The following is a 26,007-nucleotide window of genomic DNA, read 5'->3' on the forward strand; positions in this document are numbered from 1 at the left end:
TTGGAGTCGCTGCAGCCACAGCGCCCAACATTGCGTTACAGGGGTACCTCAGGCCCTTGCTTCACCAGGGGAGGCCTGGGACAGCAGTGTGACCAGGTTGTACCCGCTGGCTCTCAGGGAGAGGCTGACAGGGAGCAGATGCTGCCAGGGCAACAGCAGCTGCACCTCCGCCCAGTGATGAGGGCAATGGCTGCAGGTGTACACTGCGAGCAGGGAGGGGCTGGCAGTGGCGCGGTGCGCACTGGTGTGCCACTGGTGCGGCAGGGCGCAGGGCTCAGCACCAACTTTTTGGCAGTCTGTGAGATCATCCAGCTACCATGGTGTCCACTAGGCAGAGAGCTCTCTCCAAAAAGGCTGTGGTGACCCAGACAGAGGGCCTGCCCAGAGACGTGGCTGCTCAGGTCTCCAGCTGCAGGGAGTGCCTGAGCCTGCCACTGCCAGGGGAGCAGAGCAGCGGGGAGACCTGTTCTCAGGTGGAAGGTCCGCTCACCATGGTGGCTGAGCTCAAGGAGGAGGTAGAAAGACTAAGGAGCATCAGGGCGTGTGACCAGGAGATTGACTGGGGGAGTAACTCCCTGGTGTGACAGAGAGAAGGGTGCCGGGGGGATGCCCCCCAGAGGGTGATGAAGCCCCTATGCTGTCACTGTCAGACAGAGGGAGGGAACCAAGAAGACAAGGAGGGTTGGAAGCGAGTCCCAGTTCAGCGCTGCAGGTAACCCCCCTCTCTCCCTACCTCGCTTCCCCAGGTGTCCCTCCACAATAAGTCTGTAGGCCCTGGATCTTGAAGGAGAGATAGGCAAGGATGTGGTGAAAGGCCTGCCTACAAGGTCACACAGGAACAGGCAGTTGACACCACGCCTCAAGACTGCCTCCAAAAAGAAAGAAAGAAGGGTAATTGTAGTAGAAGACTCCCTTCTGAGAGGAACGGAGGGCCTGATATGCAAAGTTGACCCTCACTGAAGGGAAGCCTGCAGTCTACCTGGAGCCCGGCTCAGGGATATCACCAGGACACTCCCCAACCTGGTGTGCTCAACAGACTACAACCTGCTACTGATTTTCCAGATAGGTGGGGAGGAATCTGCATCCTGTCATCTGAGGGGAATGAAAAAAGATTTTTAAGGCCTTAGGACAGTTGGTGAAAGAGTCTGGAGCACAAGTCATTTTCTCTTCCCTCCTTCCGTTCCGGGGTGATGATGTGGGACGGAATAGAAGGATCCAGTCCATAAATGGTTGTCTGTGTGACTGGTGCTACAGGCAGGCCTTTGGGTTCTTTGATAATGGCTGGTTTTATAAGACACCAGGCCTGGCAAGAATACATGGGAAAGGTTTATCTCACAGGGGCAAAAGAGTTCCGGGACAGGAATTAGCAGGGCTCATTTGGAAAGCTTTAAAGAAGATCCAAAGGAGGAGAGGGTTGTAGCTGGGCTTGCACCAGTGGGGCAGTGCTCTAGCAGTGGTGAAGACCGGTAGACCTTCCACCCGCCTAGGGTGAAATCGGCATGCTCAGCTTGCTCTCTGAAGTGTCTGTACACCAGTGCATGTAGCATGGGGAATAAGCAGGAGGAGTTAGAAATCCATTTTCAGTCAGGATACTATCATCTAGTGGTAATTACAGAGACATGGTGGGACAGCTCACATGACTGGAATGTGGTCATGGACAGGTATGTCCTTCTCAGGAAAGACAGGCCAGCAAAGTGAGGTGGCAGAGTTGCTCTTTACGTGAAAGAGCAACTACATTGTATTGAGTACTGTCCAGGGGCAGATGAGAAGTTGAGAGTCTGTGGGTGAGAATTAAGGGGCAGGCCGGCATGGGGGATACTGTTGTGGGTTGTGGGTGTCTATTAATGGCCACGAGATCAGGATGAGGAAGTTGATGAGGCCTTCTACAGGCAGCTGATAGCAGCATCGCGATCACAGGCCCTGGTGATCATGGGGGGCTTTTAACTACCCTGACATTTGCTGGAAGGCCTACTCAGCCATCCATCCGCAGTCCAGGAGGTTTCTTCATTGTATTGAAGTGGTGAAGACTGAGGGCAGCCTTGGTTGCAGTGACCATGAGATGGTGGAGTTTGGGATCTCATGTGGCAGGAACAGAGTACCAAGCAGAATTGCAACCCTGGACTTCAGTAGGGCTGACTTTGGTCTTTTCAAGCATATGCTAGGGGAAATAGGGAAATCCCATGGGACAAGGTACTTGAAGGAAAAGGAGCCCAAGACAGCTGGTTAGCATTCAAGGACTGCTTCTTCCAAGTTCCAGAACAGAGCATCCCAACAGGTAGGAAGTAGGAAAGAGAACCATGAGACCTGCATGGTTAAACAGGGAATTGCTGGGCAAACTCAAGTGGACAAGGAGAGTCTATAGATTTTGGAAGGAGGGTCTGGCTACTTGGGAAGAATATAAGGCTGTTGTCAGAGAATGTAAGGAAGCAACTAGGAAAGCTAAAGGCTCCTTAGAATTAAACCATGAAAGAGGCATCTGGGACAACAGAAAGGGCTTCTTCAAACACATTGTGGATAAAACTAACACTAGAGGCAATGTAGTCCCACTAATGAATGAGGTGAGTGCCCTGGAGACAGAAGATAAAGAGAAGGCAGAGTTAATGAATGCCTTCTTTGTCTATAATGCCAGAGGCTCTCCTAAGGAGACCCATACCCCTGAAACCTCAGATAAAATCAGAATAAAGGAGGAGTTTGCCTTGGTTGATGAGGGCTGTGTTAAGGACCAATTAAGCAAACTGGACATCCGTAAGTTCATGGGTCCTGATGAGATGCATGTGCGGGAGCTGGCGGAAGTCATTGCTAAACTACTCTCCATCATCTTTGGTAAGTCACGGGCACTGGGAGAAGTGCCTGAGGACTGAAGGAAAGCAAATGTCACTCCAGTCTTCATAAAGGGCAAGAAGGAGGACTCGGGTAACTATAGACTGGTCAGCCTCACATCCATCCCTGGAAAGGTGATGGAACAACTTATCCTTGGCATTGTCTCTAGACATATCAAGGATAAAAGGGTCGTTAGGGGCAGTCAACATGGATTCACCAAGAGGAAGTGATGCTGGACCAACCTGATAGCCTTTTATGAGGATATAACCGGGTGGATACATGATGCAAAGGCAGTGGATGTGGTGTATCTTGATTTCAGTAAAGCCTTTGACACTGTCTCTCACAGCATCCTCACAGCTAAACTGAGGAAGTGTGGTCTAGATGATCATGTAATGAGGTGGACTGTAGACTGGCTGGAGGGAGGAAGCCAGAGGGTTGTGGTTAATGGGATGGAGTTGAATTGGAGTCCTGTATCTAGTGGAGTCCCTCAAGGGTTGGTACTGGGACCAGTGTTGTTCAATATATTCATCAATGACTTGAATGAGGGAATGGAGTGCGTCGCCAGTAAGTTTACTGATGACACTAAACTGGGAGGAATGGCTGACATGCCAGAAGGCTGTGCTGCCATCCAGTGGGACTAGACAGGTTGGAGACTTGGTCAGGGAGAATTTAATGAAATATAATGAGGGCAAATGTAGAGTCCTACATCTGGGCAAGAACAACCCCAGACACCAGTATAAGTTGAGGACTGCCCTGCTGGAGAGCAGTGAATGGGAGAGGGACCTGGGGGTCCAGGTGGACAACGGGATGACCATGAGCCAGCACTGTGCCCGTGTGGCCAAGAAGGCCAATGGCATCCTGGGGTGTATCAGAAGGGGTGTGGTTAATAGGTCGAGAGAGGTTCTCCTACCCCTCTACTCTGCCCAAGTGAGACCACATCTAGAATATTGTGTCCAGTTCTGGGCCCCTCAGTTCAACAAGGACAGGGAACTGCTTGTGAGAGTCCAGCGCAGAGCCACAAGGACGATTAAGGGAGTGAAGCATCTCCCTTACAAGGAAAGGCTGAGGGAGTTGGGTCTCTAGCTTGGAGAAGAGGAGACTGAGGGGTGACCTCATTAATGTTTATAAATATGTAAAGGGTGAGTGTCAGGAGTAAGGAACCAGGCTCTTCTTGGTGACACCCAATGATAGGACAAGGGGCAGTGGGTGCAAGCTGGAACGTAGGAGGTTCCGCTTAAATATGAGACAAAACTTTTTTACAGTGAGAGTGACAGAGCACTGGAATAGTCTGCCCAGGGGGATTTTGGAGTTTCCTTCTCTGGAGACTTTCAAAACCCACCTGGATGCATTCCTGTGTGACATGATTTTGGTGTTCCTGATCCAGCAGGGGGATTGGACTAGATGATCTTTCAAAGTCCCTTCCAATCCCTAATGTTCTGTGATTAAGGGTCATTAACATATTCAAAAACACACACCAAAATGCAAATATATGGAAATGTGGGATCTTTGCAAAAGATCGCCAAGCACCTGATTCTGCAGAATTATTTAATTAACTATGTAATTAAAAGACCTTTATGTGGATTCCAACTCTGTGTGCTTATTGGCCATGTGCACTGGGCATAAACCTATAGACAACATTATCACCTCATGGCAGTGGTAAGAGGGGTAAAGCAGCCAGAACCATGCTGGCTGCCATTGTTTGAACAGTCATGTTGTCTATGTCTCCTCACATTACAGCTAGATTTCATGCTAGGTAAAACAGAAGAAGAAATTTAGAACGTCCCAGTCATCAAGCCTGAAACTAGCTGTTTCAAATGGTACGTGGGGCACCTTGGAATTTAGTGAGGAATGTGTCACATACAGCTTGGTCAGCTTTAATATCCCATATCCCAAACATTAATATCCCATAATGCCATGTTATCGTTGACACTTATTCTTATGGACACCAATAGTTACATATATTTTTGTAGATGATTTTAGGGCCATTTGAAAGAATTGAACTGAAGCCTTCACTTCAACACTTAGCCATAGAACCACAGATTAATTGAGGTTGGAATGCACCTCTGGAGATGGTCTGGTTTAATTTCTGGGCTGAAAGCATGATTAGCTAGAGCAGGCTGCCCAGGACATTGTCCAGTCAGGGTTTGTAGTTTCCAAGAAAGGAGACTTGGAAACCTGTCTAGATTAATCATTCTCATTTTCAGTCACTCTAGCAGGCAAAAAAAACCAACACTATTTTAAAAATGTTTAAATAGAATTCCATGTATTTCAGTTTGTGCCCACCATTGTGTCCTTTCACTGTGTACTAGGAGAAGACTGACTTTGTCTTTGTTAGTCCCTTGCATCAAATATTTATATTCATCAATTCAGTCAAGCCTTCTCTTCTCCAGCTCTCTTAGCTTCTCCTTGTAATACATATGCTCTATTTTTTTTAGTCATCTTACTGGCTCCTTGTAGGATTTGTTTCAGTGTGTCCATGTCTCTTGTTTTGGGAATCCCAGTACTGAACACAGCCCTACACATGTGGTCTCATCAGTCCCGAGTAGAGGGAAGAATCACCTACTTTGACCTGCTGTCACTGCTTTTCCTAATTTAGCCCAGGATAACATTGACATTCTTTGCCACAGTGGCACTTTGCTGGCTCATGTTCAACTTGTCCACCAGGACCCCCAGATCCTTTTCTACAAAGCTGTTTTTCAGCTAGTACTGATTTATTCTCTTTGCACTTGGCTTTGTTGAACTTTATGATGCTCTTCTTGGCTCACTTCTCCATCCTGTTCAGATCACTCTGACTGGCAGGATGGCTCTCTGATGTATCAGCCCCTCTTCCCATTTTGGTATCATGTGCAGTCTTTACTGGTATGCAATCCGCCCCATTGTCAAGGTGGGATAGTACTATCTATGTTTAGTACTATCTAACCATGTTAAATAGTACTACACTGGTGTCCATTTTGACTTTCTGCCACTGAACACAACCTTCTGAGCCTGTAAGTTCAACGCCCATTGCTATCCACTTATCTAGTGCATATGTCCTCAGCTTCTGCATGAGGGTGTTTTTAAAGACATGTTGTCAAAAGCCTTACCTGAGTTTAAACAACATTCACTCCTCACCCCTCATTCATCAAGACAGTCATCCCACTGTAAAAAGCTTCAACTCACACAGGTTACTTGTGCCTTTTCCTTATGTCACAGTGTAATACTAAAACCCTTTAAAAAAAAAAAAAAAGCACCAGCAAAACTTGAGAGATTAGGGATCCACTCAGTTCAAAGGTTTTTGATGGAGCAGAGGTCAAAGCATTCAGTATGCTTTTCAAAAGATACAGCAAAGGGTTTGTTGATTGTATTTGTCTTCAAGACCAATATTTGCTAAGTAACCTGACTCACCCAGGTTATCTGTGCCTTATCTTTATGGCATAGCCCTATATTGTAAACGAAGGGAAATCTTGACAGAGAAGGATCTGCTTAGTTCAAAGGTTTCTGACAGAGCAGAATGCAACTTCTTTGGGTAAGCTTATTAATGGAGATGACAAAGGGTTCATTTACAGTTCATTTACAGTCTTTGTCCTCAAAATCAGTATGGTATAAACAACTGGACTTAGGTAAGAACCTTGTTATGGATTCTTAATACATTAATATAAGCCAAGCATAATTGCATAAAAATGGTTTGGACCTCATTAAAAAAATTATGCATTTTCCCTACTTCCAGATTTCTTGAACTGTGTATCTTGCTCTGTGTTTGTATAGAATCTGATGCAGGATATGTGGAATGTAATGTTTCAAAAATGATCTTATGTAGAAGGGAGGGTCTGATGCTACTCTCATGTGAATATCATTTTAGCTGTAACTTCATGGATCACTTCACCTATCGTACCATGAGACACATTTGGCTTACTTATAATGGGGTGGTGGTTTCATATTGGTAGGAAGCTCAGCACCACCATGCAGCTCACTCTCACTCCACTTCCTCAGAAGGACAGGGGGAGAAAATATGATCAAAAAAGACCCTCATGGGTTGTGATATGGGCACAGAGATAAGTCACTGATTACCATCATGCACAAAACACACTCAGCAAAGGGGAAATAAATGTAATATATTGCCTACTAATAACAGAGCAGTGATAACTAAAACCAAACTATAAACACCTTCCACCCCATCCACCCTCTTCTACAACCTCCCCCAGAGCAAGGCAGGGGAATGGGGAATGGGGGCTGCAGTCAGTACATAATGCTTTGTATAGAGAGTGTTATGGACCTCCCTCCTTCTTCACTGACCTTTATGTCTTTAGGGTTGTTTTCTCTTGCATTTTCTCACTCCTCTCTCCCAGCTGCTGTTGTGCAGAAGTTTCCCTTTCTTAAATCTGTTCTCACTGAGGTGCAACCATCATTGAGCTGAGCTCACTGATTCATCTCTGGCCAGTGGCGGGTCCCTTTTGTAGCCAGCTGGAACTTGCTTTTATCTAACACGGGGCGGCTTCTGGACTCTTCTCACAGAAGACACCTCAGTAGCCCTCTGCTACCAAAACCTTGCCATGTAAGCACAGTACATTTTACCTCTTGCATCTGTAAAAAATTTATTTAAAAATTATGATGAATATATACATTCATCACACAATCTTCACACGCTTCACAGAAATCAACAAAAAGAATTATCCACACCAAAGTGAACATAACATCATCACAACACCTACAGAGGTGGACAAGTACACACAGTCTACCTCTTGTCCCTTTACCATATTACAACACAAATTCACCACAGTTATTACACTCTTTGTCAGTATCCTCTCTGTGGTTTGCCTGTTAAACTCTCCCAGTTACTGTCCTAACCTCAAGTTTCTTACAAACTACATGTTAGTAGCCAGAAAGGGCTGTGCTGCTTTATCACCGGCAGGTTTAACTGATTTAACACTGTTATCAAAACCTTGCCATGTAAAATCAATACAAACGGACAGTGTTCTCAACTGCTGTTATAATCAATCCTCTTTCATTTTCAATCAGCTAAATCACTGGAGAAGGTCCATGAGAAAGTAAAACAAATAGAACATGATCAGAAGCTGCAAAATATCTCCAAGACTGAAGTACGCCGAGCTGATAATATGAAAGAGGAAAAGAAGATAGTACATCATTTGCTGTACCCAGACTCAGCTCTGTTCAAACGCTGGGGTGCAGATTTAAGTGAAGAGGAACAAACTGTTGCACAGGAGCTGTTCTTAAAATATGGGTATAATGTATATATCAGTGATCATCTGCCTCTGGACCGACCTATCACAGACACCAGATCTCCCAGGTACAGTATAAGCTCTCTCAACATTGACAAGGTGACATGAAATTAAGGAGAAAAGAATCTGCATTGCTTTGGAATAAGTTATTGTAAGGTATTTTTCTAGAAATTAGTTGGTTCTTGAACTCAGTAAAAAATATATATTTTAAGCAGACCAGTGGTACTATGGGAGCTGGTGTAAGTAACCATTAGAAACCTTATTAGGAATGAGTATCTGTTCAAAAAGGAAACACATTTTTCTGCATCGTATGATAAGATACATGATTTGTTGCAAAATCTAATATTAAACTTCACTGGAGTTAACTGGTATAAATGTGGAAGAATGTCACAAATATACTGAAAGCCTACATCTTAGTACCTATAGATCCTTGTATGAAATCTGACAGACAGTTTCAAATAATGTGACATGTAAAATGGGTTGCAAACTGGGCCTGAGTTAACCATGTCACGTTGTTGGTTAAAAGGGAGTTGTCTTACTGGCAGCCCTCTGGAAGATTTCAAGAGCAGGTTAGTCTAACAGCCACCAGTAATGACATAGACAGGAATGATTCTCTAAGGAGGTAAATGGGGTTCCCCTAAGCTCCTGTGTAAGAGAAGGACAAATCCCTTTTCTCAAGGTGAATAGTGCAACTGGTTCCAGATCCTGTTGCTTGGAGCTGGTTCCATCTAGGGCAGACTGTTGCCCTTGATTGTGGGTGTCCTCTGAGTCTTGCATCAAGCTTTAACTCTGATGCATAATGTCAGTTTCACATGTGTTTCTCAGTTAACAGTGGCTGAAGTAGTGTGAGGATTGTGTGGTAGCTTCTCAAGTGAGTTTTGGGGGTCTTTCTGTGCAGTGTCTCTTGGAGTGCTCGGATTGTGGATGTGTGGAATTGTATAAGGGGAAAAAGCTGCCATGCAAGTGGTGGAGAGAAGGACAAGGGAGCCAGGCCTCATTCAGTGTTGTGCCAACCACAGATCTTTTTGAGGCAGCCCCAATATGAACAATGCTCACCCTGCTTGGGGATTGTTCTGGGGAGAACTAGCTGGAGCAACCACTGCAAAGCTGTGCCGCAGCAAAGCAAGCTCGTGATTGGTCTGTGTGGTCCTAAAATCAGGTGCAGTGCCTGGTACTCTTCTGTTTTGCTAGGAAGACATACTTGTGAAGACCTCCTTTTGAAGATGTTTTTCACTCAGGTTTTTGTACTAATGGACAATAAAGCTAAGGAAACTGCAACAAAAATGCATGATTACCACTTCAGAGGTCTCATTAGAGCACAAGCCTGGCTCTCAGAGGACTGTATTACATAACTACACAGTTCATGCAGACTGTATTTTCCCCTCCAACATCTTAGAAGAAGGACTTTGTGTTAGTCTCATGAACATGTTTTTAAGGGGATTAAACCATCAGTTTGAGAATGCAGATATGCTCTGTTGTTTCCTCTAGCGGGAATGAACAGTTAGCACTATGTGGCTGAAACAAATAATGAATCTTGGATTTGGGTCTTCTTTTTTTCATTCTTATGGTTTAAGTCCAATATCGCAGGTCTGACTTCCTGCAGATGTGTTTCTCTAATTTTCTTCAGAAACTGTATTAAAATTGTTCTTCTATTACAGCTGTAAAGAGAAGACATATCCCAAAGACCTTCCAACAATTAGTGTTGTACTTATATTTATGAATGAAGCACTGTCAATCATCTTACGTGCAATTACTAGTGTAATTAATCGAACACCTGCTCATTTATTGAAAGAAATCATCCTAGTAGATGATTACAGTTCAAATGGTAAGTGACCCGGGGAAGGCAGAAGTCTTGCAAATGTATGCTGCTATTGTGTCAAATGAATGTTGGTGGCCGTTAGTATACACACAGGGTAGGCTGCTCAAAATTAAGACACAAATTGAGTGTGTGAGAAAAAACACACCTCCTTAGTAGTCTGGAAAATGTCAACTAATAAGGAACAGCATGATGCTCTGCAAGTATTTGAAAAAGGTTAAAAATTGAAGTTAAAAATTTGTTATTGTGGGCTCATAAGACAAATTACAAAAAAAAAAAAAAAAAAAAAAAAAAAGAGTATGTTAAAATAGCTATTTCTGTAGGCATCTGAAATAACTCCTTGAAGAGCGGTATACTGAGTTATGGAAAATAGTCCTAAGGGAAGCAGAGAATGCATCATTGCTCTTAAAATTGAATCGAGCAAGGCATTGTAAGATTATCTATAAGAAATGGTTATGCCCCTTGTCTTAGGGGTACTTTTTCTTCCTTGCCTAATGAGTTGTGTGTGATTTCTCAATTTTAAGGTTTGTAACTGCTAGAAAAACATGCCAGTTTGGATGCAGCAAGAATTCAAATGAATTTCAAAAACAATGCTAAGAGGTTCCAAATTTTCCATCCCTTCTCTCTAACACTATATACACATGTATTTGTTTCTTTTGGTAAGGGAGTTGGCATGCCTACACCTTTTGCAGGACCATTTCACATTTTCAGGACTGTTTATTTTCTCTTTTCCTTTCCACAAGCAATATGATACACACATAAATTACTGCACCAAGACAGCTAATTACTTGCTTTTATAGCATACGTCTAATAAAGTTTGTACATACTGATGCATTTGTGTAAAATTTAGAAACCATACAATACCACTCTATATAAATTAAATTTAGGTACATAATCATACTCCTGGAATTAAAACTGCATTTTAAAATAAGCCTCTTGAAATCATTAGTACCTGAATAATTTTAGCTATTCTACTGTAAAGAACAAATCAGTTCCATCTGGAACTGTGAGAAGCTAAAAAGCTGTTATGTACATGATCTTCTCCATTTTTAAATATTGATGACCCCTGTTATTATTTTTAAAAATCATTGAAATGTGTGGGACGTTTTTAGATGATCTGAAAGGACCTTTGGAAACACAGATAAAAAATTACAATGCAAAACATCCTGGACTGCTGAAAATTGTCAGACATGAGAGAAGACAAGGACTAACACAAGCCCGGATTTCTGGCTGGGAGGCATCAACAGCAGATGTTGTTGCAATTTTGGATGCCCATATTGAAGTGAACATGGCTTGGTAAGACTACTAAGAGTGAGGGGTTTCTGACATGGGGAGATAGTGGTGGACAAGGAGTTCAAGTGTGCAGCTGGGACAAACATCTGTATATGGCTCTCCTTTCTGGTCTGCCACATGTTAATTAACAGCCAACAAGTCATCTGTTTTTGAGAGGGAGAGAAACACTGGGTGACTCTTGTCCATGTTGCTTCATTTCCTGGTAAAAAGGTTTTTCTCTCAGTCCTTCATGGGCCAAAATGGCTTTGGTCCAGATCTTTCTTTCTCCCTTGATAACATGCTAACTGATATTCTCTATTTCTTACAGTCTTAAAGGTAATATTGAAGGCCTCTAGTCATGGCTTTAAGAACTCTTTTGGACAGGTTGGGGTGCAAGAGTATGGAGGGAAAAATAAGGTCAGTTCTTCCAGGTCTAGCAGTAATTGAGACCCAGTAAAAAGGCTGTCTCTTTGTCAGATTATAAAAGTCTCTGACCAGGTTCTTTTAGATACTAGACATGAGACGTGTTTAATGTTTTAATTCTGAATTTACTTATTTGAATGTTTTTGGCCTTACACAGAATTTTGTTTAGAAAAGTGATACTGCACTATACTGAAGTCACAACACAAGCATAATATAGTAATTTCAATTGAACTTCAAATTCAGTTTCAGTTGAATCACAATACGAACATGATTCACATTACTGATCCCTATATGCCCACCATCAAGATGCTAGAGGGCCCCATCTGCTTGGAAAGAATTCCTGTGTTGAAGACAACTCAAGTCAGTTACTCTCTTCAAAGTTAATTTTGCTGGGTGTTCAATTTTCACTTTCTATGTTGGCCTGAGCCACATATGCACTTCCCTGATATTGATCTGGCTGGCTTGGGAAGATAATACTTCCTACTATTATTTTAGGAAGGACATGTACATAACCAGTTACCCCACTCTACTGATACTGCTATTTATCTACAACAAAACTCATTCATACAAAGGTCCTTGATGTTGAGATAAGTTTAATTGCCTTTGCAATCACTGTGGTCACTCCCTATATTCTTCTCTGAGCTTTATGTCAGTCCTTGCCTATCTTCTGTGAGATTTCTTCCACTGTAGTGGTTCATTGATTGGTCAGCCCTTCCATCATACAGCAGCTATGCCATCAAGGCACAGGGAAGGAGGGGGAATGATCAGTGGTTTACAGCATCTCTCAGGGTCTTTTTCTCTTCTTTTTCTCTTCTTTTTCTCTTCTTTTTTTGTTTCTTTATGGAGATAGTAAATACTCTCTAGAACCTGTAAGATGCAGTCCAGGATAGCAGTAAACTCAGCAAGTTGTGTGGAACTTATGTTTATTATAATTAGTGACAGTCAAATTCAGAAGTTGCCTAATGTAAGGGAGAACTGAGCCACAGCATTAGAAAATTAGAAAATCATGTTAGTAGTGCTCCAAGACTGGTACATAACTTTTCCTGGAGGCCAAACTCAATGGCTTAAATAAATTAATTAACCCAGTTTTATTGAAATAAGTTGTAAAATGTAGTTCTGTTCAACAGATTTCATCTTTTTCAAGCTGAATAGACTGTTCATTCATTTTGGTAGGGCTGAACCTATAAATAAAAATTTAACCTCTCGAATAAAAGAAGATCGCACTGTTATAATATCACCAGTATTTGACAATATTCGTTTTGATGACTTTGAGCTTCTTCAGTATTCAGTGGCTGCAGATGGATTTGACTGGGCACTCTGGTGCCTTTATGAACCTTTACCAGATGAATGGTATGCTCTTAAAGATGAAACAGCTCCAGTCCGGTAAGTACAAACAGCATTTGAGACGGTTGTTTCATGGGTGGTGGGATAGAAACTTATAAAGCACATTGTAACTAGATAGTTGGTTTGTAACTGATGATTCTTCAGCAGACCTGAAAGTCTCAGTATACCAGTTTGCCAGACAAGCACATATCTGCGCTGTGAAGACTCATATAGATTCAATTTATTTCTTTCTTTGGAGTTGTTGGAGTGATGCACAATAAAAATAATCTTTGGCAACATTTTTCAACCCCTACTGTTCAAGCATCACACAAAACCAAGAAAAAGACATGAACACAATGCATATAGCTGTTATACCTACTCTTACTGCTAGGCTCCAGTCTATTTCCTTGTGTTTCTCACATCTTCCTTAAACACTCAGATTAGTTTATGTATTCAACAGAAGATGGTCACAAGTACTGTGGTATCAGCAACCAGCTTGCGATGAATAATAGAATCGCAGAATGGTTTGGGTTGGAAGGGACCTTAATCATCATCTAATTTCAACCCTCCTACCATGGGCAGGAACACCTTCCCCTAGACTAGGTTGCTCAAAGCCCCATCCAGACTGGCCTTGAACACTTCCAGGGATGGGGCATCCACAGTTTCTCTGGGCAACCTGTTCCAGTCCCTCACCACCCAGTGAGTAAAGAATTTCATCCCAATATGTAATCTAAATCTTCTTTCTTTTAATTTTAAGACATTACTCCTTGTACTATCACCACACTCCTTGACAAAGAGTCACTCCCCATCTTTTCTTGCCCACCTTTATGTACTGGAAGGCTGCTATAAGGTCTCCCTGGAGTCTTCTCTTCTCCAGGATGGACAACCCTAAATCCTTCAGCCCGTCTTCATAGGAGAGGTGCTCCATCCCTGTGATTTGTGGCTGAAAGCACATATTTCTGGCTCATGTTGAGCTTCTGAGCAGCCAGCACCCGCAAGTCCATCTCAGGGCTACGTTCATAGAATCATAGAATCATAAAGGTTGGAATAGACCTCCAAGATCATCTGGTCTAACTGTCCCCCTACTGCCGATATCACCCACTAAACCATGTCCCTAAGCACCAGATCCAACCTTTCCTTAAACACTCCCAGGGACCGTGATGCCTCCACTTTCCTGGGCAACCCATTCCAATGCCTGACAACTCTTTTTGAGAAGAAATATCTCCTAATTTCTAACCTAAACCTGGCACAACTTGAGGCCATTCCCTCTAATTCTATCAATAGTTATCTGCAAGAAGAAACTGAGCCTGAGCTCCCCACATCTTCCTTTCAGATAGTTGTAGAGGGCAATAAGATCTCCTCTGAGCCTTCTCTTCTCCAGACTTAACAACCCCAGTTCCCTCAGCCACTCCTCACAGGACTTGTATTCCAGGACCTTCACCAGCTTTGTAGCCTTTCTCTGGACATGCCCCAGGGCCTCGATGTCTTTCTTGCACTGAGGGGCCCAAAACTGAACACAGTACTTGAGGTGTGGCCTCACCAGAGCAGAATACAGGGGGACGATCACCTCCCTGGTCCTGCTGGCTACACTATTCCTGATACAAGCCAGGATGCTGTTGGCCTTCTTGGCTGCCTGGGCACACTGCTGACTCATGTTCAGACAGGCATCAATCACCACCCCCAGATCCTTTTCCTCTGCACGGCTTTCAAGCCACTCTCCCCCATGTCTGTAGTGCTGCATGTGGTTGTTTTGGCCAAAGAGCAGGACCCTGCACATAGCCATGTTGAACCTCATCCCACTGGCCTCTGCCCACTGACCCATCCTGTCCAGGTCCCTCTGCAGGGCATTCCTATCTTCTGGCAGATAAACACTTCCCCCAACTTGGTGTCGTCTGCAAACTCACTGAGAGTGCACTCAATTCCCTCATCCAAGTCATCAATAAAGATATTAAAGAGGATGGGCCTCAACACTGACCCCTGGGGAACACCACTAGTGACTGGTCTCCCACTGGCTTTAACTCCATTCACCACTATTCTCTGGGCCTAGCTGTCCAGCCAGTTTGTAACCCAGCAAAGAGTGTACCTGTCCAAGCCATGGGCTGCCAGCTTCTCCAAGAGAATACTATAGGAGACTGTGTCAAAGGCCTGGCTGGAGTCTAGGTAGACTACATCAACAGCCTTTCCCTCATGCACCAGGCAGGTCACCCAGTCATAGAAGGAGATGTGGTTGGTCAGGCAGGACATGCTTTTCATGAACCGATGCTGGCTGGGTCTGATCCCCTAGTTGTCTTGCACATGCTGTGTGATTCCATTCAGGATGACCTGTTCCATCACCTTTCCTGGCACTGAGGTCACGCTGACAGGCCTGTAGTTCCCTGGGTCCTCCTTACGACCCTTCTTATAGATGGGCATCACATTAGCAAGCGTTCAGTCATGTGGGACCTCTCCGGATGACCATGACCACTGACAGATGATGGAAAGCAGCCCAGCAATCACATCCACCAACTCCCTCAGCACCCTTGGGTGGATCCCATCCGTCCATTCTCCACTCAGCCTGTATTTGTGCTTGGCATCGCCCTGACCCAGATGCAAGACCATGTACTTGGCATTGCACAACCTCATGAGGCCTGTCAGGTCCCTCTGGATAGCATCCCTTCCCTCCGGTGTGTTGATCACACTACACAGCTTTAATGTCATCAGCAAACTTGCTGAGGGTGCACTCAATCTCACTGCCCATGTCACCGACGAAGATGTTAAACAGAGTCGGTCCTAATACTGACCCCTGTGGAACACCATTCATCTCCACCTGAACATCGAGCTGTTGAGTGCAACTCTTTGAGTGTGATCATCCAGCCAGTTCCTTATATACTTGAATACATCTGTCTCCTTGTTCTACAAGGATTTTGAGTGATCTTGATAGTCCCTTAGCTCTTAACAACCTTCTGCCACACAATATTAAAAGAAAAAAACAACTGGTAACAGATAAGATATAATCATGGCAGATATTTGTATGCTACTATGCCTTCTAACTAAATGTTGGAGATAAAACTGCACAGATACCTAGACAAAAAGCTATAGGTGAAACTGGTTTCTGTAATGTGTTAAAAACATTCTATAGTAAACAGTAATTGTTTGACAGGAGAATGGAAAGAAAGAAAGCCAACTGTAGCACTGGGGATTTTTTGTTGTACTGCTTGAGGCAAATTAAACATGCTTCTGTTTAAATACGAAAAGATTCCATGAATAACACGTTGGAAAAAAAGTCCTACTGCCCTAAATGGATTTACAAAGAGTCTCCAAAGATGCAACACAAGACAATTCCTTACATATACCTTCACCAGCACGAGCCATAGGAGTGCTGTCACCATGCACCTTAACCTGGTGTTTGGTTCATCTCCCTGTACAAGTGCTGTTTGCCAAAAATGGTTCCTGAGCATTGTTTCTTTTCTTAATGACAAGGGAATCTTCCCTCCTTTATGTCATTCCTACTTCCATTCAATTGAACTCATTCTACTGTCAGGCCCTCTTGCACTCCGTGTCAGATCATTCCCTGGTCACAACTACAGAGTAATTACAATTTCCTCTTTGGTAGCTTAAAGAATGGTTTTGTGTTGGGGAGCTCGGAGAGGAGGTCCACAGTTTTTGGATGGGAGAAAATGGAAATGGGTTTGGTCACAGTGGATGGGAATATCAAAAGAGGACCAAATCCACCTTCGGTCCCCTTTTCCCTAGTCTCTAGGTTGGATTCATCTGCAGTGAAATTGTTCCTGCCACACAATTGTCTCATCTGTTTCAAAACCACAGTTGATAGCAATTTCATGATCCCCCTTAGCAATGTGTCTTACTGTGTAAGTTTTTCTAGTGTAACGTCTAACCTTACTCTTCCTCACTCCAGTTTAACTTGATTTCTTTCTTCTTGTTTTAACTGCCACTACATCTCTCCTCAAAATAGAACTAATTCTTTAAACAATACTAGATCATGTTTTTTAGACCATTGATCAAAATTATTTGTTTTCTTCCAGATTCCTCTCTGCTGATCCACATTTTGGTTTGAAGTTAACCTGTTACTCTCCTTTGGATATTTTTGGAAGTTCAAGCTTTGTTTGATGGCCAGTTGAATTTATTTTGTTTTAATCACTGTTGCTTCTTTCCAACTGTGCTTGTTTTATACTACAGGAGCCCATCTATAATGGGGATTCTTGCTGCAGACAGAAAATTTCTGGGTGAGATTGGTGTACTAGATGGTGGAATGCATATATATGGAGGAGAAAATGTTGAACTTGGCCTGAGGGTAAGCCATTTTTTAACCTTTTTCTGAAAGAAGCAGTGAAAATTAGTATGCAATTTTTTGGGAAAAAAAAAAAAAAAATCTTATCCCTATTGTTTTTGCACCTCTTCACATCTTCCACTCAAGTTTTTCCAACATTTGCCATTATTACTATAGTACTAACAAATAGTTGCTTGAGCCAACCCCAACCAGGCAACAACAAAATCAAATTTTCCCCAATGTCAAAGTTTCCAGTACTATCAGTACTTACTTCTTTACTGTCTGATTCATCCGCTCCACCCTTCCAGAAGAGGAAGGATGCCAAGGAGTGTGAAATTCCCTTGTAATTCCTACAGTCCACATTAGCCCTTGAAATATTTGTGATGTAAAGTGACTTTCTTGATCAGAGTCAATATTTTAAATAATTCCATACCTGGAGATTATCTGTTCTAGAATTACATTAGCTACCGCATTCACAGTGTAGCAGATACTGAAGGGAAAGCTTCCACCCATCCTGACAAATGATCGACCAAGACTAATATGTATTTAAATTTACCTACTCTAGGTAGTTCTTTAAAATCTACCTGTACACTTTTGAAGGGTCAAATTCCTGGTTCTTGCCCCCCTTTAAGCTGGCTGCCAATAATAGTCATGTTTATTTACCCTGCATACTTGGTTAGCCAGAGTATATATTCCCTCACATACATATTTCCATAGCACAGTGCTACACGTTGCTTGAACTCCCCAATGACTCCCTTGATGTAAAACAGTTAATATTTCTCCTGTCCTGACAATAGAAGATCATCCACATATTGTAACATTAGCATCCCTTCTGGTGGTTGAAATTGCTCCAAAGTCTGCTCTAGAAGTTTCCCAAATAAATTTGGTGACTCTGTAAACCCCTGAAGTATAACTGTCCATCTGTATTGCTGCTCCTGCTCCATTTCAGGGTCTTTCCACTTGAAGGCAAGTATATCTCTACTCTTGGGGTCCAATGGACAGGCTCAGAAGGCATCTTTGAAATCTATCACACTAAACCACTTACAGTCATGTGGGATCTTGCTCATCAGTGTGTATGGATTTGGAATCACAGGTGCCACTTTTGCATTATCTCGTTGATCTTTCTTAGATCTGTACAGTCAGCCTTCCTTACCATCAGGATAGGAGTGTTAAGGGGAGACAAGAATGGCTCCAATAACCCATCATTGATCAGCCCTTTTGTTTAATACCAATTTGTCCTTCTATTAAGATAAGGTATTGCTTCTGATTTTTTGCCTTATATCCTCCCCGCATACCTGTCTTCAGGGAGTGATATTAAGCCTTCCTCTATTTCCTTCCTTGACTCATACCACAGGGTCTCTCTTTTTTTTCATCAACCTCTGTCAATAACTTAATTGATACTGTTATTCCAGTCTAAAAACTTACTATTTGAATGCCCAATTTCATCATCAAATCTTTTCTCAACAAGTTAGTCCCTGCCTTGGGTACATACAATAATTGCCCAGTGGTCGTTTTATACCTTAATCTTATCTTGGTGTCCCCAAAAAGTGGCACTGTTATCCCAGTCCCTTCTGCCCCTGTCACCTTTTGGGTTTCATTAGTTAATTTAAGCTCTGATACTTTATGGGCCAGTGATGACCTAGCTGCCCCAGTGTACTGGGTTTATGTAGCAAGGTTTTAGTAGCGGGGGGCTGCAGGGGTGGCCTGTGTGAGAAGAATCCAAAAGCTGCCCCATGTCAGATCAGAGCCAGTTTCATCAGGCTCCAAAGGGACCTGCTTCTGGCCAGAGCTGAGCTGACAAGCGATGTTGTTTGCGCTCCTTTGAGAGCAGATTTAAGAAAGGGGGGGGAAACAAACAAACGAATTGCTTTACAACAGCTGCTGGGAGAGTGAGGAGTGAGAACCAGCCCTGCAGCCCCCAAGGTCAGTGCAGAAGGAGGGAGGGTGGTGCTCCAGGCACCACAGCAGCAGTTCCCCTGCAGCCTGTGGAGAGGCCCCTGGTGGAGCAGGCTGTCCCCTGCAGCCCATGGGTCCCACATGGAGCAGATCTCCACGCTGCAGCCCCCCCATGGGTGGAGCAGGTGGATGTGGCCTGGAGGAGGCTGCGGCCCATGGAGAGCCCCCGCAGGAGCTGGCGCTGGGCCGGAGCTGCAGCCGTGGAGAGGAGCCCACGCAGGAGCAGGGGGCCTGGGGGAGCTGCCACCCATGGCGGACCCGTGTTGGAGCAGTTTGCTCCTGATGGATGGATTCTGCAGCATGGACCCATACCAGGAGCAGCTCACAAAAAGCTGCCACCCATGGAGAAGGCCTCACAGGACCAGCACCCGGTGAGAGGGACCCCACGGCAGAGAACAAGAGAGAGCAACCCTGAACGAGCTGCAGAGGAAGTGTTACAGACCAACCACAGCCCTCACTCCGGCCCCCCCATGCCAGCCTGGGGGAGGAGGTGGAAGAGGGTGGATGGCGAGAATGCGCACCCAGCTTGTTTCTTTTTTTTTTTTTTTTTCTTTTTTTTTTTCTTTTTTTTGTTTCACACTGCTCCAGCCCATCAGCAATAGGTAATAAATTTTATTAATCTCCCTATTCTGAGTCTGTGTTGCCCATTATGATAATTGCTGAGTGATCTCCCTTATCTCAATCCTTGAGAGCTTTCCACTGTATTTTCTTCCTGTTTCCCTTTGAGAAGGGGGAGTGATGCAGTTGTAGCAGAGCTCAGCTGCCCAGCTGGGTAAAACAACACCCAGTATCTACTTTAAATACAACTTCTTCATTAGGTCCCACCATTATATTTATCAAGGCCTCTCGATGTGGACCAGCTTTCTGAGAAGCCCTGACTCCCCTACTCTGAATTTATAACAGCAAGCAATCTCTCCTCCTTCTTCCTTTCTGGACACTCCTGTTTGAGGTGACTGGCCCAGCCACACTTAAACATCTTCTCAAAGCCTGTCCCTGCTAGGATTTAGGCTGTAAAACAAGGCAAGCTTTCCTTGCCTGCCATTCTTTTTTCTCTCTTCCTCTCCCTTCCTTCCTGGGACCGACTTCCCTGAAACTTTTCTTCGTCTATCTCCAACCCTCTGCCTCACTACCTGGTCCACTGTGAAGACCATTAGTTTCGCTCTCTGCTTTTCTGTCTCATCTACCCTCCTGACAAACACCTTCTGGGCCTCCCACAGGAGGGTCTCCAGCGACTGTTCCATCCTTCTACCTTCTGGAGCTTTTTCTGTATATCCAGCCAGACTTTAGGCAGAAGATGAACTTTCAGGAACCCTTGGGCTGCTGGGTCCTCGGGATTCATCCCCAAGTGCTCTCTTATTCCTGCTTCCTTAATTCCCATTATTATTATATCCCTTAAGTCTCCCATATGATTTCTGTGTTGTGGGATATTATTCCAGTTGGGGTCAGCAAACAGATATTTCTTGTCTTCTGGAATTACTCCTTGTCCTGGAGGTTTGGTTCTTCTTTCCCATTCTTGCATAGCTGCCTGCCTAATCATTCCCCTCCTCGTCTCTAGTGAGTAACATACTCAAGATCAATATTCTCCCCCCTGCCCCAAATATAAATTAGACCCTAGAAACTATTGTAACTGTTCTGCTAGTCCTGTAGAGTCCTCAGTTAAAGACTTCATTTCCTTCTTAAAATTCCTAATCTCTCTGCTGGTGGTGTGTGTGTGTGTGGGGGGGGGGGGGGGTTCACATAACCTATTTGTCCTTGTCCCACTGGGACCTCCCTAAGACAATACATAGGAGTGTTAGTAGTGTTAGTATCAGGGAAGTGGAAATTCTCGATCTCTCTTCTATGTTGTTCTAATTCTTGACAGAGACTAGAGTGCACTTTTTCTCTAGGGACAGGATTAGGATTGGGGGGGGTAAGAAGGTGAGGGTGTAAATTATCCAAGGTTTCCAATCAACCCGTCCTTCCCTCTGATTCCTCTTTCTCCTGGTCATGGCCCTTTTTCAATAAAAACTGACTTACCCGCTGCACACAGCAAGCAGCATAACAATTCCTCCTCCGAAAAAGTCTTATCATTTGTATAAATTCAAAGCCTGGCAAAACCAATTTTCATCAGACACATATTTAGGCCAAAATACTGCTGTTCTGTCAGTTGATTCCTTTGTTTAGATTAATACACAGTATTTAAACATTTTATTATTTCCTCTAGTTTTGGGATTATTTTTTTCCAATTTCTTACCATTCTTCCTGGAGGACTATTGGTAGGCACTGTCCTAGGGATATCTCCCTGTCTCCTGGAACCCTTATTTCCTATTTTTCCTAGCCGTTCTCAGTGTGCTGCTGCAGAAATTTTTCCTCCTGTAGGGTACCACACATTAATGCGCCAGTTCTAGAAAATGGAAGTGTACTGCTGAGCACTTTACCGTGCACGGCGGTACTGTATACTAGATTTCCACAAGACCCTTTCTCTCTTTTAACTCTCACTTTGTTTGTCTCTGGCCATACCCTTTGTGGAGCTACAGAACTGCAGATTGGGGCTCCACACTTGCTTCGTATCGTACGTCTCAATCACACTTCACGCAAGTCTTACCCAATCCCCAAGGCAAACTTAGTATTTCTTACCTTGGTGTGTGCACAGAGTTACCTGGTCAATTTTTGAAATTGGAGTGCCTACCTTCCTTTCTTCCCCAATTCTTCACCGATCCTGCCTTTTTAACCAGTCGCAGTTCCTTTGTCAGCTCTCTGCAGAACCACCGTCATTAAGGCACAGGACTGCTGAAATCAGTGGGGCATGGCTTCCTGCTGTAGTGGTAATAAAGCTTTCCTGAAGGCAACTGGATCCTGGGCGAGCCCCCAGTTTGTGAGAAACAATCTGCAGCCAATAACAAAGGCTCAGGAGAGGATCTCAGTGAAGTAGCATTTTCATTCATGATTGCAATGGTGGGCGTTCGGCAAGCAGGAGCGCACAGCAGAAGTGTATCAAAGGCCTGTATTCCCTATTACCTGACGCTTGATTCCTTCCTTGTTTCCTCATTGGCTGAGTGCTACAGGTTCATGAACTACGCACTGCTTGTTACAATGCCCTGTATGTGCAATTTTATTTGACCAACCTTAATTTCATCTATTTCTACTTTTTTTTTTTTTTTTTTTTTTTTTTTGCCCATGATTTTGTAGCTTCTTGTTCTTGATGATTCTGCAACTGCTTGTCTTGTTTGTTTTTTTTTTTTTTTAAGTCATCCTCCTTATTTTGGGACAGTGGGACCTTCCACTGTCCCCTTATCTGCTTAACATAGTCCCCACTGCTATGTCTGTGCAATCACTTTTGAATATGCAAGGTTAGTGGATTTTTCCACTGCAAGAGCACAACTTTAATTCTTAAAACAACAACAGAAGGGTCCATGTCCCCTAGAAAGTAATGTATTCTTCAACTTCAGATGTCTTCAAATCAAGAATGTATGACTTCCCCCCCCTCCCCAATATTGTTATCTGGAGTGTCTTCAGCTATTAGGGAACATGTTACAGAACTAAAAATTCCATTAGGAAGTATTTTTGAAAAGTAATGGTGGATGGAGATATTCTAGGAAACCTGAGAAGATTAAAAAACACCATAGTGCTTATCTTTCTAAAGAAATATGAAAGCTAGGGGGCTTTGAAAGACAGTAGTAACCAGGTTCAAAATGAACAAGAGAGAGGAGTAACTTGACTATCCCAGCTGAAGATCTGTGGATCTCCTTCCAAACAGTATGGTGGGTCTTAAAAATTTTCAGTCATTCATGAGAGTACTGAAGAGTTATTGAAGAAAAACCTAGTCAGAGTTAGTAAACACCAGTGAATCACAGAAATAAGCACAAAGTCCCCTGGCCTGAAAATAAGTGAGGACTGTGAGCGGTAACATGTATTTGGCTTGTTCTTACACTTTTCCAGGAGTAAGTTTGTAGTTTTTCCTGTATACAGAATAGGTTAGATGGACCTTCGGTCCAGTATGGACATTTTCTCATGTTCTTACAGTTCTTTTTATGTTTAGTTCTGAATCTTAATTAGTAAGCTTGAGTTTAGATTAGCATAGCTTCTGGCCTCTTGAGGAGCTTCCAAACTTTCACTGGTTCATATATAGTAAGGCTGGGTATGTTTGCTCTGGATACTTTGGTACTTTTGAAGTGTTGGCTGTAGCCTGCTTAGGTACCTCTTTGAATGCCATGCACGTATTTTCCAGGAACCCACTGGATTTTTTTCTTCCCCTTTAATTCTTCCTAACATATAAGATTTTGCAGGATGAATTTTGTTCTCAGGATGTTCCAGGCAATGTCACTGCTCCTGAGAGTTCCTGATTCAGACCCACATCCACCACAGTATTTAGCAGTCTAGCTTCTAATGAGACTGTTTGGAGGCATATACCAGTTTTCCTTAGAGTATTGAAGTGGTTCTGAGTGCCTTGCAACAGGAAACTTGTGAGCAGTTCTGTTGATGATGATGGCAAAATAAAAGAAAGAAAGAACATTCCTTTGCTCTCCTGGACTTGTGATAGGGCTACACACAGTAGAAATGAGAGGTATTAAAAAATTCTCATTCACTCAAGAAATATAACTTGGAATGTTGAGGTCATGGCAGTTCATCTGGTGAAAGAATAGGGAGATCAAAAATTGGAACATTTTAACAAAAATGCATACAGCTTGAAGAAATAGGAAACTTTACCTGACATTCTCTCTTCTTGATCCAGGCCTGGCAGTGTGGAGGTAAAATAGAAGTACTGCCCTGTTCGAGAATTGCTCATTTGGAAAGAGCTCACAAGCCTTACTTGCCAGACTTGAGTATTGCATTGAAACGCAATGCCTTGCGAGTAGCGGAAGTATGGATGGATGAATACAAGTACATGGTCTACTTTGCATGGAATCTTCCAATTGAGGTGGCAATGTTTTCCTATGTTTCAAACTGATAACGAGGGTTTAAAAGTGGTCAAATAAGAGCATATGGCCACAGGAGAAGAGACAAGCTATCATGGTTATAAGAGTGGTTAATAAAAAAAAAAAAAAGTTATTAATATTGATATGGTGCTAATTATTGGTATGGATGACATTTAAGAGCCATGATCATAGACTTGTTCCTCTTTTGCTAAGAAAGCAGTGAGAATTACATCAGGCACCACTCATAAAGTGGTTCATTCATGTTAATCATAGTATATTGACTTCTCATTTGGCTTGGTGTTCTTAACACTCATTGAGATCTATGAAGTAAGTCTTATAAAAGTAGGTCCCTGTTTGATTCTTTGTTTGAACTTTCTGGTTCCCTCTCACTTTGTGAAGTCATTTACTGTTCAATTTTTTTTTTTCCTTCTGTTCATGAAAAACATTTTTACGCTGCTATTTTTCCTTTAATAATAATCTGTCCTTTAATTATGTTTCTTTTATTTATTCATTTTATATATATATACGTATATATTTAATTAACTTCAGTACTTCTGAATATGATTTTAACCTGTACAAACTGTTGAAGATATGGAATTGTCAAGTCATTTGAGTCTGTACATCTTTGGTTAATAACAAGAACTGTATGAATTTTCCCAGTCTGCCCTTAGTGGGTTTATGAATCTTTAACAAAGGAAGAATAGCTTCCCATCTACTTGTATTTTCCTTATATTAAAGAAACAAATCAAAATATATAGTCATATACTATAAATTAAAGCTTCAGAATAATTCATTTCCCTTTCCCATTAATTAACCTTTACAATAAAAATATGGATTTTTTCATCTGAATATGGTAGTCATCAAAAACTAAGCTTTTAGTTGTAACATACATAACAGTTTTCACAGTGAATGAAACCTGTGTGAAAATTGTTCTTTTTTAATAATCACTTTTCTCTGGGATGTTGAAATTCTTAAGCTAACTGATTCAGGCCTCAGACTGCATTTTAGAAAACTGCTGAAAGACTGGATATAAATTCTTGTGTAGGACTTATCTCTGTCAAACTTCACTACTTTGATATTCTTTATATGTATGAAATCATAACATGTTTGTTTTTCATCAGTGTATTGGTACTTCTAGTCAAAACAAGTTCTGAATTTCTGAAGCTTAAAAACGTGCATGGATTTTTTTTTAAATGTCCTTTTGAATATAATTTATATGTCATTAGTAGAAAATATGGAGAAATAAGTCTGTGTTTTTCCTGGTTTCTCAGATGACTTTTATATTCTGAAATTAAGTATGGTGTTCTTGCAGAATTCTGGAATAGACTATGGAGATGTTTCTTCCAGAAAAGAGCTAAGGAAAAAACTGAACTGTAAAGGCTTTGACTGGTACATAAAAAATGTTTACCCTAATTTAAGATTTCTTCCCAACATTGTTGGCTATGGAACAGTAAGTACTGAATCTATTTCAAGTATGGAACAACACATTAACTCTAGTGTTAGGAAGAAGTGTTGCAAACATTGTTTTTCTGATTGTAATATGTTTCCCTAGAAACTTTAAAAAAGTCTTTTAGCATGTCTTTCTAGACACTAAAGCTTTCAAACATCTTTTTTCATATTAGTTGTCAAACTAGAATTTCTAAACTGTGGTTATTGTATATGTACTGATGGGAACACAAAAGTAATTTTGGAAAGTGCTTAATATGCATTGTTCTACTATATGCAAAATTTACCAACTGATCAACAAAAATAGATCAACAACTTCTTGTAAGTACCTGCATTTTTCCATGAAGTAGAACAGTAAGGATTGGATTGTATGGATTTTTTTCTGCAGCAGTTAGCAGGATAATTTGAAAAACATGAAAGTATGAATTGAAAATATTTTAGCAATAGTTCTAGAGAACAGCAATATATATAATTGCAGTAGTTCTCCCTCTTTACAAAAGGGAGAACTAAGCATCCTGGCTGCAGTGGCTTCTTAATATAGCTAGACAGTTTCTAGACCCAGGCTGGAGCTGG

At 42.5% G+C, this 26,007-nt stretch overlaps 1 protein-coding gene and 1 long non-coding RNA gene across 5 annotated transcripts in view; one reads left to right on the plus strand and one right to left on the minus strand.

Annotated features, from left to right (window-relative positions):
• Nucleotides 1–26,007, minus strand: part of LOC311431342 — a 59,997-nt gene that overhangs the window by 7,854 nt on the left and 26,136 nt on the right. The window contains exon 1 of one of the 3 annotated variants that reach the window (XR_014689361.1): nucleotides 21,762–22,197. The exons of 1 other annotated variant lie outside the window; for it this stretch is intronic. This is a non-coding gene — a long non-coding RNA (uncharacterized lncRNA). Of the gene's footprint in view, nucleotides 1–21,709; nucleotides 22,198–26,007 lie in introns of those variants that run through there. One more of the 3 variants, XR_014689362.1, reaches the window with a different exon arrangement.
• Nucleotides 1–26,007, plus strand: part of GALNT8 (polypeptide N-acetylgalactosaminyltransferase 8) — a 34,418-nt gene that overhangs the window by 3,433 nt on the left and 4,978 nt on the right. For both annotated transcript variants that reach the window (XM_084508560.1, XM_084508559.1), the window contains 7 exons: nucleotides 7,816–8,104; nucleotides 9,695–9,861; nucleotides 10,965–11,148; nucleotides 12,721–12,930; nucleotides 17,047–17,161; nucleotides 23,805–23,990; nucleotides 25,301–25,438. In XM_084508560.1, the coding sequence (XP_084364686.1) occupies nucleotides 7,816–8,104; nucleotides 9,695–9,861; nucleotides 10,965–11,148; nucleotides 12,721–12,930; nucleotides 17,047–17,161; nucleotides 23,805–23,990; nucleotides 25,301–25,438 (1,289 nt within the window). The remainder of the gene's footprint in view (nucleotides 1–7,815; nucleotides 8,105–9,694; nucleotides 9,862–10,964; nucleotides 11,149–12,720; nucleotides 12,931–17,046; nucleotides 17,162–23,804; nucleotides 23,991–25,300; nucleotides 25,439–26,007) is intronic.

This window comes from Aythya ferina (assembly GCF_964211825.1).
Source record: "Aythya ferina genome assembly, chromosome: 1".
NCBI classification, from domain to species: Eukaryota; Metazoa; Chordata; class Aves; order Anseriformes; family Anatidae; genus Aythya; species Aythya ferina.